This window comes from Sceloporus occidentalis, unplaced genomic scaffold (genome assembly GCF_023333645.1).
Source record: "Sceloporus occidentalis isolate IW3139 unplaced genomic scaffold, rSceOcc1.0.p SCAF_124, whole genome shotgun sequence".
NCBI classification, from domain to species: domain Eukaryota; kingdom Metazoa; phylum Chordata; class Lepidosauria; order Squamata; family Phrynosomatidae; genus Sceloporus; species Sceloporus occidentalis.
This window is the reverse complement of record NW_028317104.1, coordinates 1985238-1998892: the sequence shown is the minus strand read 5'-3', so window position 1 is coordinate 1998892 and position 13655 is coordinate 1985238. Positions and strand designations below refer to the sequence as shown.

The 13655-nt window shown below is 39.5% G+C and overlaps 1 protein-coding gene across 1 annotated transcript; it reads left to right on the top strand.

Moving 5' to 3' along the window:
- The first annotated feature begins 2778 nt into the window (after positions 1–2778).
- On the top strand, positions 2779–11963 carry LOC149282019 (bifunctional coenzyme A synthase-like). Its single transcript, XM_089498729.1, has 9 exons — positions 2779–3436; positions 4332–4546; positions 4767–4898; positions 5561–5750; positions 6375–6439; positions 6946–7030; positions 7682–7779; positions 10267–10413; positions 11874–11963. The coding sequence occupies exons 1-9, from the start codon at positions 2779–2781 to the stop codon at positions 11961–11963; spliced, it is 1680 nt and encodes a 559-aa protein (XP_089354855.1).
- The last annotated feature ends 1692 nt before the right edge of the window (positions 11964–13655 follow it).

Below are 13655 nucleotides of genomic sequence, written 5' to 3'. Positions count from 1 at the left end.
TTGGGGATAATTTTGTATTAAATGATGCTGGCTTTTCGTTGCTGCAGCTGTATTTTCTATAGTTCATATTTGGTGTTATAAAAACATTCGTTCCATCTAGTCTGCCCAACCTTATATCACAATCAGCAAAACTGTATTTCATATATGAGTATGTAAATTGATTAGCAGATTATGGTTTGCTTAGTTGAATATTAATGATTTTTTACTTTTTGCTGGAGCCATAAAAACATAGACGTTGTCAGCAAGAAAGAACCTGCCAATTTTTACTGATGTAAACACTCAGACCTTAATAACTCCTTGGTTTTGTCTTAGATTCAGCATAGCTTTATCCTTTTTCCATACAAGTTTAAATGCCCTCACTGAATTAGACTACCACTTCTGATGGGAGTCTGTTCCATTGATCTGCCACCCTCTCAGTAAAATAAAATGTCCATACATTACATGAAAACCTCTGACCCTCTGGTTTTAGACTATAACCTATCAATCTTAAATGTCTTCTTTGAAAAACCTTACCTCTTGCACTTTGTTAAATCCCTTTAAGCATTTAAACGTTTATATCACACCTCCCCTCTCTCTTCCTTCCTCCAAGCTATACTTCATAGTGATGTCCGGATCATGAACGAATCGTTCATTTGATCCGGTTCTTTTTAGTGATCCGGATGAGTCGGTTCACTAGACTGAACGATTCGTTTGTAGCGGTTCAGTCTGTGAATCATCATGCAGCTGTAACCTGATCCTAGAGCTGTGAGTCATCTGCAGAGCACTCTGGGGTCAGGTTACAGCTCATTAATTCTCACAGGAACGATGACTCATAGAGTCAGAGATTCATTCAAAGAGTCGAATGATCCGAAGAGTCGAATGAACCGAAGAGTCGAATGAACCGAAGAGTCGAATGAACCGAAGAGTCGAATGAACCGAAGAGTCGAATGAACCGAAGAGTCGAATGAACCGAAGAGTCGAATGAACCGAAGAGTCGAATGAACCGAAGAGTCGAATGAACCGAAGAGTCGAATGATTCGAATCTTACAGGGATCCGGATCTTACAAGGATCCGAATCTTACAGAGATTCGAATCATTCAGAGAAAATCACTGATACCATACTTAATACATTAATAATGTTCACACTGCCCCCAGGATTTAGATTCCCCTGAGTTTGCCCCCCTTTACCTATAACTGCACCTACAGTTAACTTTATTAAATTAATTAAATTAACCCTCAATCATCAGCATAAAATTAACCCTTATACCCCATCAACCATAACTGCCCCTGAAATTAACCGTAAAGATCCCATTAACCATAACGGCCCCTGAAATTAACCCTAAAGACCCCGTTAACCACAACGGCCCCTGAAATTAACCCTAAATACTCCATTAACCATAACTGCCCCTAAATTAATTGCATGTACTCCAGATAAATTACCTAATAAATTGGTATGGTTGATGGGGTCTTTAGTGTTAATTTGGGGGCAGTTATGCTTAATGGGGTGTTTAAGGATAATTTAGGGGCAGTTATGCTTAATGGGGTCTTTAGTGTTAATTTAGGGGCAGTTATGCTTAATGGGGTGTTTAAGGATAATTTAGGGGCAGTTATGCTTAATGGGGTCTTTAGTGTTAATTTAGGGGCAGTTATGCTTAATGAGGTGTTTAGGGTTAATTTGGGGGCAGTTATGCTTAATGGGTCTTTAGTGTTAATTTAGGGGCAGTTATGCTTAATGAGGTGTTTAGGGTTAATTTGGGGGCAGTTATGCTTAATGGGGTTTTTAGTGTTAATTTAGGGGCATTTATGCTTAATGAGGTGTTTAGGGTTAATTTGGGGGCAGTTATGCTTAATGGGGTGTTTAGGGTTAATTTGGGGGCAGTTATGCTTAATGGGGTCTTTAGTGTTAATTTGGGGGCAGTTATGCTTAAAGGGGTCTTTAGTGTTAATTTGGGGGCAGTTATGCTTAATGGGGTGTTTAGGGTTAATTTGGGGGCAGTTATGGTTAATAGGGTGTTAAGGGTTAATTTTAGGGGCAGTCATGGTTGATGGGGTGTTAAGGGTTAATTTTAGGGCAGTCATGGTTGATGGGGTGTTTAGGGTTAATTTAATGGTGAGGGTTAATTTAATTAATTTAATAAAGTTAGCTTAAGGTGCAGTTGCAGGTAAAGGGGAATGTAAATCCTGGGGGCAGTGATTATGAATGTATTATTTATAACAGTATGGTGACATTCTCTGAATGATTACAATGCCAGTGAAGGCAGAGAGTCGTTCAAAGATCCGGATCTTACAATGATCCGGATCTTACAATGATCCGGATCTTACAATGATCCGGATCTTACAGTGATCCGGATCACTGTAAGATTCGGATCCCTGTAAGATCCGAATCTTTGAACGACTCTCTGCCTTCATTGACATCACTGGAGGCAGGGGGGAGGATTCATAATGAAAGGGGCGGGGCCAATCGTTAGTGTGCCTGCACGGAGTTACTGGAAAACAGTAACTCCGTGCAGACACACTGAGTGATCCGAAGATCCGGATCATGAATCGGATCATTTCAGTGAACGAATCGAAATGATCCGATTCACTTTAATGATCCGAACTTCCCATCACTAATACTTCATATTTATGTGATAAAAGGTAAATGGTAAGTAACCTTACGTAACTTATGACAACCAAACCCTCATACACACAAATATAGTGATAAGCAGATGTGCTGTGTCTTTAAAACCAAATCAAAATCTCAGTTTTTGGGTTAAAATAATCATGTTTCTGTTATTCCCCTTCAAGGTGAAGCCCACAATGTCAGTTTTCCGATCCGGTGTTCTGGTCTTGACATCACCTCTCTCTGCCTTGTCCGTAAGGTTGGCACCTATCCTAGCCTCTGCAGCCAAAGTTGTGCAAGACACCCTGTATGTACATCTGCAGCCTGGGCTTCTGTTAACAGGTTCATCTCAACCTAATTCTACGTACATTCCAGCCACACCAGAAGTCTGCAACCTCATTACAAAACTCTACTCAAATGCGGATGCCCACAGGAACCTTGATGTGCGTGTTCTCTTAACTAATATTAAAAACCAAAGTAACAGTCAGCAAATACTGTCCTCTGTGCAGAACCTTTCCCATCCCCCAGAAGTGGTTCTCACAGACTTTCAGACCAGCGACGGTGGTCAGTATAACCCAGCTAAGCAGCAACTAGAGCGTTACGCAACAAACTGCTACAGTTGCCAACCTAATTTAATATCCGTGCTGCTTTATCCTGACTATGTGCAATCAGATGAAGAAATTGTTGCAGAGGAGATGATTGACAATAGTAAAATTCTAGAAACTTATAGTGATGTAGTAGTTGGTGGAACTTTTGATCGACTACACAATGCTCACAAGATCTTGCTTAGTGTATGTAGTTTATTGGCTGAAAGGAGACTTCTCATTGGTGTTGCCGACAAAGAGCTTTTAGATGGTAAGTGAGATGTATGCTAGCAGAATATCATTAATATAGTCAAATTGGATATTTTGCTTGTTAAACAATGATTATAATATATTATGTTATCTGTTTTTCTTTCAGTTATTATATTTATGTTTGACCTATAGTTTTGTGTGAAACATATTTTAAATATAAATTGCACACAAATATTGTAGTATAGAAAAACAATAAAAGGATGAAAATGGTACGCTGCAGGTCAGATCAGTGCAGAAACAACACTGATCTACCATGACTAGGTCATATCAGATTATCCTAAATAATAAACTATAATACACATATAAAGTCTCTCACAATGTTGTGGATTACTTCACGTTATTGCTGCTAAAGGTGGTTTTGCAAGCTATTGAATCATACGGTGTGCTTAGTTTTTTTACACATGGGTTCTCCATTTTGGCTTTATTTTTATTGAATAAATCACAACACTGTGTCATTTTTCATGTGTTGTTGTTGAGTTTATAGTTACCTAATTTTAGACCTGCTTAGGAACAGATGATTGTTATGTCCTGATATGTAAAACCATAGAATTTAAAGAGAGTGTACTTTCTTTTTTTACGCAAAGGTAGATATAAAAATAAATGCTTACATCCCATTGCCCTAGCACCACGTGTATGTTTTTTATATACTAGCACTCACAGGGATTCAAGGATGTATAATTTGTACATCAAACACCTAAAAGGGGAATCTTGTGTAAACCAACATATGGTAAAAATGCGGAGAAAAGCATTTAGGTGTGTAGGGTACTAAAAAGCCGTGGTAAGGAAAGACTTAAAATGGCTCACCACTTTAAAGACTGACATCATATTATTGTTAAGTTTTAATCAATTTTTTTTTGTATATATATTTGAATTTGATCCATATCATTTTCTTTTAGGCAAAGTTCTAAAGGAGCTGATTCAGCCTTATAAGCAGCGAGTGGAGATTATGTCTCAATTCCTAGTAGATGTGAAACCATCTCTGCAGTATGACATTGTGCCTATATCTGACCCTTTTGGGCCTTCAGTCACAGACCCAGAGCTGAAATGCATTGTGGTCAGTGAAGAAACACGACGTGGAGCAGTGTCTGTAAACAACAGGCGCCTGGAAAATGTAATTATCATGCATTCATAAATTCATTTCGAAGCCTGTATGGTTAGTATAGCTATCTGGTAAAATTCTGATGCATCATCTCACCGACCTACTGATATATATTTCTCCCTGCCTGATCCACTCTGGATGCCCTAAGTATTTATTTCAAGTTATTCCTACTTAGTTTGTAAAAAAAAAAAATATTGCCTTCACGTTGTTTTTTTTTCTCCCCCTCATCCAGGCACTTTCAGAATTGGCAGTTTATGAGATTCAGCTGGTTAAAGACCCTCTTCATTCTGTCAATGAGGAAGACAAAATCAGTTCATCTAGTTTAAGGAACAGGCTACTGGGGACATTGCTCATTCCTTCAACTGTAAGTGTAAGAACATGCTATCTTCATTATTCGCTGCATGTTTCCTGGTTTCCTTTCCACTTTTAGTTTCCCTTGACCATATCGCCCGCTCAGCACTCGAGGCTACCCTCCCTGTGTCATGCAGTGCTGGTCATGTGACACCGCACAACGAAAAGCAGCACATGATATAAGCAGAGGAGCCACAAGTGGTGAGCCAGTGCTGGAGTCCAGGCAAAGCGACTGTAAATCGAAAATTGACTCTGGTTACGTTCATAAAAATCCAATATAATAATGCTATTTACAGCCATTTTTAAAGGAATTTCAGTGGCCTGTAGAAGGAAATGTGAATATTTGTTCACTAGCTAGAAAGGGATATTAAATAAACATGTTACGTGCTTCCTGAGTTACATTAATGAACTATGAAGTATTTCCTTTATGCTTCTATCTGACTGATAACCAACAACCGTCCATACTTAATAGTGCAAATAGTTAAATGGAGTATCACTATTTCTCGTATGTAATTCTAGGGTTTAGAGGACATTCCAGCTATCATTGTGCTTTAGTGCATATGAATTCCATAGTTTGCTTTGTATTCGTTTTTTGCTGTGTATTCTACAATTTATAGTCCGTTTGCATTCTCTGTGTGATTGCACACTACTGTAAAATTCATTTTATTTTTGTAGGGGAATCCCAACATTTCTGCAAAGCCGTATGTGATTGGACTGACAGGAGGCAGTGGCAGTGGAAAGTCTTCTGTTGCAAAACGTCTGGAGGCCATGGGAGCTACCATAATAGATTGTGATAAATTGGGACACCTAAGCTACAAACCAGGAGGACCAGCCTATCAGAAAGTTGTTGATGAGTTTGGTACAGGTATGGGACATATTTATATGTAACCATATTTTTATAATTGTGTTTGACTGTATTCATTCTACAAGCCAAATAGGTCTTCAGTTAATCCAGTTAACTCATGGCACCATAACCAGTCTCAATCACATAATGTTGGTAAACACATCCATATCTGGTAGGATGAGAACATTCCCTTTTGTTTGCACTGCAGCCCCCCCACAATTTCAAGCATATCGCTTAGAACAATTAGTTATAAGCTTGGCAAGAGCACGGTTCTGTTAGAGAGAATGTTTGCTAGAGTGGATAAGTGGCTCACAAAAAACCTAGCCCCTAGCTGGCCCCTGATACTGGTTAATTTAAGAAATCCACATTGGCAGTAAGCATTCCATTAGCACTAGGTTACTAGTGCATCTTTCTATCTTTGTAAAGGCAACCCATTTTTGACACATCTGTAACTATGTACCAATGTTATGTCTTATTGTAAATACCACATATGTTTTGCTTCTGGGAAAAGTCAATTGGAGCCCAGCCTTTTCCTCATCAGGCTGTCAATAGAACCCCTTTTTCTAACCTAAACTCCTGAAAATTCCAGTTACAGCGCACCTGTATGCCATTTTTTTAGTAATACACTTCACACTTTTTCAACAGATATACTTTGTGCGGATGGCACGATTGATAGAAAAGCAATTGGGAGCAGAGTGTTTTCCAGCAAGGTATATGTATATATATGGATATGTAACCAATATAGGTGTGATTTCTGATAAAAATTGGGGTTTTTTTTCTTACTGCTGTCCTTTAAAACCAGTGAAAATGTTGGTTTTAATTATTTTATTTAAATTTTGTAATGGTATGTAAATATAAATAAAAAGGCTCATCTGAGATTGTATTTGCTGTAATCGGATGCACGTAGTCAACTGGTGATGTAGGTGCAGTTTTCAAGCATACCAAGCATGATATAGGCTAGTTTCCATTCCATAGGTAAATATAATATGTGATTGTATTGCAACCCTACCGTTTACAATAAAAAAGTGATGAAAAAAATATATATAGGCATGTTGGGATAAAATATAGCACATTCATTTTTCATTTATCTATTTGTTTCCATTGAAATCATTTGGTGTATAGCTATTAAATTATAGGTTAATGTCTGGAATTGAATCCCGCCTATTATGTGAAAAATAAACACACATAGATCTGTTTAACTCTTTGTTTCTTCTAGGACCAATTAAAGCGACTGACAGATATTGTATGGCCAGCTATAGCCGATCTAGTGAAAGAAGCATTGGTAGAGGCCGCTGCACAAGGTAAGTGCATTTCATTAGAAGTAGAACATCAAAGAGAAACTTACATGAACATTAAAGGAAACAACAAAATAATAATTTGAACAATTTAAAGTATTGTATCCCATACTGGAGTGATTTGTTTTACATTTTACTACTAAAACTAGATCTCATGGCAAAGCTTCTTCATATTTGCATAAAATGATTGTCCTTGATCCACATATTTACAGTGTGTTTATCTTTTGGAAACAAATCACATTTTGTATGCTGTGGAGTAGATTTATTCTGTTCAGACCTTAGGTGCTATCACTGACACTTCAGTTAATTTTAATTAGTTGCCAGATTCACAGTAGAAAATTAGGGACATAACCTTAAAGTGTCTTCCATGACAAGAAGCATCTAATGGGTATATGCACCACAGTTCCAAAAGTACGTGTGAACAATGCAGTGAGAAAATGTTCAAAGATTTTGTAGGCTGAGACAGGGAAGAGGCAGACATATCTAGGAGTGTCTGCTGACTCTCACTTTTGTAACTTTGCATAGACCATTAATTTCATAAAATGACAATTACTCAATTATCAAATATCGCTGGTTCAGACAAAATGTTTAAAGCATTTAGAAATTCAACAGTCACCCGGCAACCATTTTATTATTTTCATTATGACTTTTATTCAGGTGTTTCTGTATGTGTGCTCGATGCTGCTGTTCTCCTGGAGGCTGGGTGGAATGATATGGTCCATGAGGTGTGGACAGTCCTCATACCAGAAAAAGAGGTACGTGTCCTAACTTCTTTCCTTAGATTAGAGGATAAATATGCTGTTTCTCCATCGAATAAACAAAACAACAAAACTACTTTTTGTCCTACACTTTAGATAGCAAAAAAGAAAGCACCGCTACTACAATTACCTGTAATGGGAGCTTTTAAATAGAGATAAAAATCAACCACAATATCAGCCCCAAAATGACTCAGTAAAGCCATGGATCATTTATTTAAATGAACAAGCTTGAAGAGCAAGATCTAGAACAAAAAAGGCATACAGCGCTGTACTGAATTCTGGTGGTATTCCACAGTTCTGTACAATGATGGTATACACAATAACATATTTAAGTAGAAGAAAAAGGAGGGTTATGCTTGCTAAAGTTTAGCATCTATTGGTGTGTAATATATTTTAAATTGCTTCAGCCAAACCTGCTGTTTTTAAAGACACTTTATCAGAGGCATCAGAGTGAGACATGTAAACAGTCTTCTAAATTGGTCCCTTTGATATTATAGCGTAAAAACAAGCTTGTTATTATGAATCCATTAGGAATATGATTGTCTCACAACACAAGTAAAGAACACACTTACAGGTCAATTTAAGTATATTCAAATTCCACACATTCATTAAAATAAAAAAAAAGGCGGAATTTTTCAGGGATACCTTTAATGGCATACCTATTCATGTGTAATTCACTATTTCTTTAACAGACACATAAACAATAATAGTTGTAACATACACAGTACATGCGTTTGCTGTATATTCACACCATTCAAAATGTATAGCACAATATATACAAGCTTCGATTTCTAAGTAGAATAAATAATTACAGTGGTTCTCATAGGATCTTCTAACTTGCCCTGGAAATCCCAGACTGCTCACACATAAACACATAATATTGCTTTCATGTTACTGATGCACTAGATGATCTCATCATCATTAAACATCCTGTATAAATAAACTCTAGGCACCTTACAGTGCTTATTTTTCTGTGGTTATAGTAGAAATCTATCCTGGCATTTAAATAAACCACTGCAAAGAAGCATATGAAGTAGATAAAATAAATTGAGAGTATGAATAAAACAATTACCGTATTTTTCGCTCTATAAGACGCACCTGCTGATAAGACGCACCTAGATTTTAGAGGAGAAAAAAAAGGAAAAAATATTTTGAGCTAAAAAATGGGCTATAAAAAAAGGACATCATCCTCCCGTCATGCCTGCACAGAAAAAAGCTGGTCAGACATGATGGGAAGTGTAGTTGGACTACAAGCGCCGTACTGCGCATGCGCCATACGTGACACGGCGCTTGCGTCAAATCCCCCCGTCCTCTCCATCCAGTCCGCCCTTAGCCGTCGCAACGGACCAGAGAAGAGGAGAGGCGGCGACAGAGGCGGCGGTCTCCAGATGAAGACCTCCCCTGGACGGCGAAGCGAGACAGAGACTGTCCGGGACACTTTTGGTGAGTACCGTATTGGCTCGGATATAGGCCGCCCCCGTATATAGGCCGCACCCTAAAAGTTTGGTGCTTTTTTAAAGAAAAAGTTTTTTTCTTTAAAAAAGCACCAAAAAACATACTGCCACTCTGCCCCCCCCGCCCCCCGAGATATGCTACCACTGTCCTCCCTCCCCGAGATACGCTGCCACTGTCCTCCCTCCCCGAGATACGCTGCCACTGTCCTCCCTCCCCGAGATATGCTACCACTGTCCTCCCTCCCCGAGATACGCTGCCACTGTCCTCCCTCCCCGAGATATGCTACCACTGTCCTCCCTCCCCGAGATACGCTGCCACTGTCCCCCTCTGCCCCCCCCTCCCCAACTTACCGGAGCAGACTCCCGGGTGTCTTGCGGGGCCGGCGGGGGACATCTACGCAATACAACTTCCGGTGCGGCACATCCGGCACCGGAAGTTGTATTGCGTAGACGTCCCCCGCCGACCCCGCAAGACACCCGGGAGTCTGCTCCGGTAAGTCCGCGGGGGGTGCAGAGGTAAAACGCATCCGCACGATGCGCTTAGACAACCTCCCGTGCCGGCACCCCCCCCCCGTGGGAAGTGCTGGCAGGGGAGGCTGTCTGAGCGTATCGGGGAGTAGGATGCAGGTCCCCTGCACCGCTGCGGGGGATCTGTATCCTAACCCCGCTGCCTGCCCGGCGCCCGGGACTGCATGTCCCGGGCGTCGGGCGCTAGACCCCGAATATAGGCCGCACCCCCACTTTAAAGTCTTAAAGTGGGGGAAAAAAGTGCGGCCTATATTCGAGCCAATACGGTATATCGTTGCCCCCCCCCCCTCCCTGCCTGCATCTTCGCTCCATAAGACGCGGCTGATTTTTCATCCTACTTTGGGAGGAAAAAAACTGCGTCTTATGGAGCGAAAAATACGGTACTTCTTGCCAATTTGTGTTGCATGGATAGAAATTTTGTGAACAAGCTTATATTTGATACCACTGTCTGGCAAACACATTCATTTTTAATCTATAGTACTCTACTACTACTCTTTTATAGGCTGTAATAAGAATAATGAACAGAGATGGTGCCAGTGAGGAAGCGGCTAAAAGCAGACTAGCCAACCAAATGACAAACTGTGAAAGGGTACAAATGTCCAATGTAGTTCTCTGCACTCTGTGGGAGCCGGAAGTCACACAGAAACAGGTAAGAAATGATCCCCAATTGTATAATATACAATAAATAATGTTAAACATCATCTGTGTTGGCAAAGTACAGGACCAATCTCAAATCAATATCAGCTCAGCTCCACAGTCATCAGAGTCTCTCTATAGAAACCTGTACCAGGGGGAAAATTAGTAGAAACTTATCCCCGTAGGTAGGGAGGAGGGTGGCTCTCAGGCCTCTCCAGTGACCCCAGTGATGTAGGGTTCCGTCACATGGACATGATGGCATCATACAGTTGCTGCAGATTTGTCGGCTGCACATCCATGATGCGAATCTCCTGTCCACCACATCCCAAAGGTGCTCTATTGGATTGAGATCTGGTGACTGTGGAGGCCATTGGAGTACAGTGAACTCATTGTCATGTTCAAGAAACCAGTGTGAGCGTTGTGACATGGTGCATTATCCTGCTGGAAGTAGCCATCAGAAGATGGGTACACTGTGGTCATAAAGGGATGGACATGGTCAGCAACAATACTCAGGTGGGCTGTCACATTTAAATGATAGTCAATTGCTATTAAGGGGCCCAAAATGTGCCACAAAATTGTCCCCAACACCATTACACCATTACCACCAGCCTGTGTGCGAAAATCCCAGTAGATCAGCAGTTTCCGAAATACTCAAACCAGCCTTGTCTGTCACCAACAAAGGTGCCACGTTCAAAGTCACTTAAATCCCCACTCTGATGCAGGAAGTTGTCTTGACCACGTGTACATGCCTAAATGCATTGCGTTGCTGCCATGTGATTGGCTGATTAGCTATTTGTGTTAAGCAATTGAACAGGTGTACCTAATAATAGGGAGTGTATTTATCATCTAGAAAATGAGGAATTAGAAAAGCACAAAATATGCCAATTTTAGACAGATTCATTTTCTGGTTATGTGCATTGCTTAGGATTTTTGTGTGGGTTACATGCAATTGCATAGTCACCAAAACTTATTCAGCTGCATCTCTAGATGACATCAATATCCCACATGCCAAGTTTTTTTTGGGAGGGGGCACTTTTACCTGGTATTGTGTGTGTGTGTGAAAATATATATATATATATATATTACACACACACACACACACACTATTGCAGGTCTAAACTGAAATGAGCCTAATTAAATGCAAAACTTATTTTTAAAGCATGGGTTTAACACCACCTGAGATACCACCTTTGTGATAGGTAGGTTTGCCATTTTGTGTAAGAACAACGGAATTGCATAAATGTTAACCCCTTAAGGACAATGGACGGTGCCTAAAACCATTGAAAACAATGCATTTTGAGCCCGTACATGTACAGGCTTTGTCATTAAGGGGTTAAGCTAATGCTTAATAATAAATTATGCTGTATAAAAAAACGCGCCAATGCTAAAAAGACTTTCATGTTATTTTCTAATGTAGATGTGCTTTTAGCGTGCTCTTTCCCTAATTATCCTACTTATTTTGCTGTCTTTCAGGTTCAGAAAGCATGGAACCTTCTCCAAAAACGACTAAAACAAGAGACAAGCTTTCCCAATGACAAACCTGTTTTAAAGTCCAGGTTTTAAACATATGTATGAACAAAATCTAGTTACTTATACTTCACTGGGAATGATATGCAGCTATTTTAACACACAAGCTGCCAACACACCTTATTTTATTATACAGAAATGTTAGTCTGATGAGTTTGTTCTGAGAGGTAATTTTATTGTTGACATTTCTAAGAGAAGTAGTTTAATTAAGAGTCCCATGTAATTTGTGGAAGAGGTAATTGCATTGAGTTGGACCCTCTGGTCCTAAAGATAGTACTGGGGGTCTACTAATCTTTTAGGTTTTTGGTAGTCTCAGATAACTACAGATCAGTTCTCTAGAGTGGTGGTAAGACATGAGAAATATACCATAAATGAAGATAGATTAAGTGTTCTCAGCATCAGTTCTTAGGAAGCCTCAACTGTTCTGGCTGTCATACAATTATTAAAGATCGGTCTGTACTCATGTCAGGATAAATAGAAATTTTGCACTCTGCGACACGGGGGGGGGGATGCTTGTAGACTGGAGCTGAGGAACTTAGTGATGAACTACAACTCCCACGAGCCTTGGTGAGACTGTATGCAGGCATCATGTGTAGAGTTTTGAGAAAACATACAGTGTTTTAGGAAATAAACTGATTTTTATTTTTAAGAGTTTTTAAAATGTCATTTAAAATGATTTCAGCTGTGACAAAAGCTGAAATCATTGAATTTAGTAGCATTCATGAGATTTGTGTATAATTGTAAAACTCCAAGTTCAGTGGATGTTGACAAGAAATAATGATGGGATATGTCAATTCATTAAAGCAAAGACGATAAAAGCTTCTAGAAGCAAATCATGTGGTTGTCATGTGATGTAAGCATCAAGACACGTAATTTAAAAGAAGACTATCGGCATCATAGTTAAGAATTTTGGCCTTCATTTTGGACTAACAGTTTTCTGTCATGCTGTCTGTACAAGGCTTCATACACTGACTTCCTTATGAATTTCAGCTATTACATTGGGCAAAAGGTATTACATAACTTTATACAACACAATATAGAATGCCATGAAGTTTTGTTAAAACAGTAATAGAACACACGTAGTGCGGTATATGTGGCCTCCATTCACATAATTAGAACAACAAAACTTGCATTTCTGGTTATCTGCTTATCTTCAGGGAAGAAGGCAACCATATTTTAAGAAAAATTTTTTTTTTTTTTAAAAATCAAATAAAAAAATGTGTTTAATTCCCTTGAGTCCCCTTGTAACTTTACCAACTGTCAATTTAGGCAAATGTGTTGAGCATATTTTGAAAAGCATTGTCTTACACTGTGTTGTGTTTCAACAAGGTCTAACATATTTTAATCAGCAAACATATCTCCCAACACAAATTACAAAAGTAAAATATTTTACCCTATCTGAAAGAGAGTACTTCCTTTAACCCCTTGATGACAATTGCCGGTCCGGGCACGTCACGGAAAAACATGACGACAAATGACGTGCCAGGACCGTCATTTGTTAAAACGTGTAAAAAAAAATCGATCCGTGATCGATTTTTTTTTATTTTATTTTTTTTTAACCCAAACGGCGTTGCTGTAATGCCTCGACCTCGAGGCATTCAGCAACGCCATGATCGGAATCAGGGGCCATGTCTGGCCCCTCCCCGGGGCGTCAACATCCGCCATTTGTTTAAATGTTTGTTTAAATGTGTAAAAGCGTTTAGGAGGCGATCAACGATCACCTCCTAA